The sequence below is a fragment of the Emiliania huxleyi genome, assembly GCF_000372725.1.
Source record: "Emiliania huxleyi CCMP1516 unplaced genomic scaffold EMIHUscaffold_3, whole genome shotgun sequence".
NCBI classification, from domain to species: domain Eukaryota; phylum Haptophyta; order Isochrysidales; family Noelaerhabdaceae; genus Emiliania; species Emiliania huxleyi.
Genome location: NW_005199770.1, coordinates 2,305,608 through 2,306,937, shown reverse-complemented (window position 1 = coordinate 2,306,937; position 1,330 = coordinate 2,305,608). Strand labels below are relative to the sequence as shown.

The following is a 1,330-nucleotide window of genomic DNA, read 5'->3' as shown; positions in this document are numbered from 1 at the left end:
GCACCTCCTATCGCGCCACTCGACGCCCCGCGGCCGCCTCTCGCCTACCGCGCTGCCCTCGCCGGCCGCCGCACCGCCCGCGCTCCAGCCTAACCAGCTTTCTGCTCCAGCCTAACCAGCTCTGTGCTCCACTGCTCCAGCCCAACCAGCCCTGTGCCCCAGCCTAACCAGCAGCCTAACCAGCTCTGTGCTCCAGCCCAACCAGCTCTGTGCCCCAGCCTAACAAGCTCTCCAGCCTAACCAGACAGTGCTCCACCAGCTCTGTGCTACAGCTAACGAGCTCTGCATCTCGCAACACACTCATGACAGGGACAGACCAGGCGCAGGAAAAGGGAGCGGGGCCCGAATCCAAGGGACCACCCCGTCGGGCGGAAGAGCTGAGAACTCAGGTCCAGTAGGAAGGCTGCTGGCTCCTGACTCATCCCCCAAATCCCCCACCCCTCTGGCCTGAAACCTTACCATTCCACCACCTCACACACACCCCTCTCCTAGGGCTAAGCAGTGCGCGAGCTCACCCGACTTCAGGCGAGACGTCGACCATTCCACGGGAATAGTTCTTTCAGTGGCTGCACTAGACGCCCTTAGAGGCGCGCGGCGCGGGCGGATGACTAGGGGAGAAAAAGCGGAGATCCTAGCTCGCTGGGAGACGTGCGCAACCTAAAGTTGGGAATAGGGGAGAAGTGTCAGTGTGAGGGGAGGGCGTACGCCGGCGTTTTTGCCTTTGAAAACTGAACAGTTTTTTTTCAGATGGTGTCGAGGGGTGTCGAGGGGTGTCATCGAGGGTGTCGAGTTGGCATGGGCCATGGGGTGTCGAGAGGTGTCGAGTTCGGAGTTGGTGTGAGTCGAGGTCTGGTGTCGAGGTGCGTCGAGGCCAGGGGCGCAGGGCTCAGAGACTGAGACGACGTGCCGAGGCGCGTCGGACGCGGAATCTTTGCCATCTCCTTTTTACAATCGCATAACAAAACACCGCGGCGGATCACGCGCGCCGCTGTTGCTCTCGAGACCGCTACCCTGCTCGATGGCGCGTGAGGAGGTACGCCGCCTCCTCGAAGCGTGTGCACCCTCGCTCCCTCCAGTGCGGCTCCGCGCCCATCCGGTCCTCGCGCTGCAGCGGCCGCACCGCAAAGGCGGGCGAGAAGAGCTCGCGCACGTCCGCCTCTCGCACTTCGTACGGAGGGCCGGCGAAGCCGTCGTGCTCCACCTACAGAGGCGGCGAGAGGCGGGGTGCATTGCCGCGACAGTGCCATCCATCCCCTCCCGCGCCGGCCGCGCCGTCACCAGCAGCACCCGCCCCTCTGGCGCCATGAGGCCGGCGAGGGTCGCCACGTAC

At 64.4% G+C, this 1,330-nt stretch overlaps 1 protein-coding gene across 1 annotated transcript; it reads right to left on the bottom strand.

The window, feature by feature from the left end:
• Window positions 1-1,006: 1,006 nt before the first annotated feature.
• Window positions 1,007-1,305, bottom strand: EMIHUDRAFT_195769 (hypothetical protein; the record flags this gene model as incomplete). The annotated part of the gene is made up of 2 exons (XM_005775521.1): window positions 1,007-1,201; window positions 1,279-1,305. 2 exons carry the CDS (start codon window positions 1,303-1,305, stop codon window positions 1,007-1,009), a joined length of 222 nt encoding a protein of 73 aa, XP_005775578.1.
• Window positions 1,306-1,330: the final 25 nt, after the last annotated feature.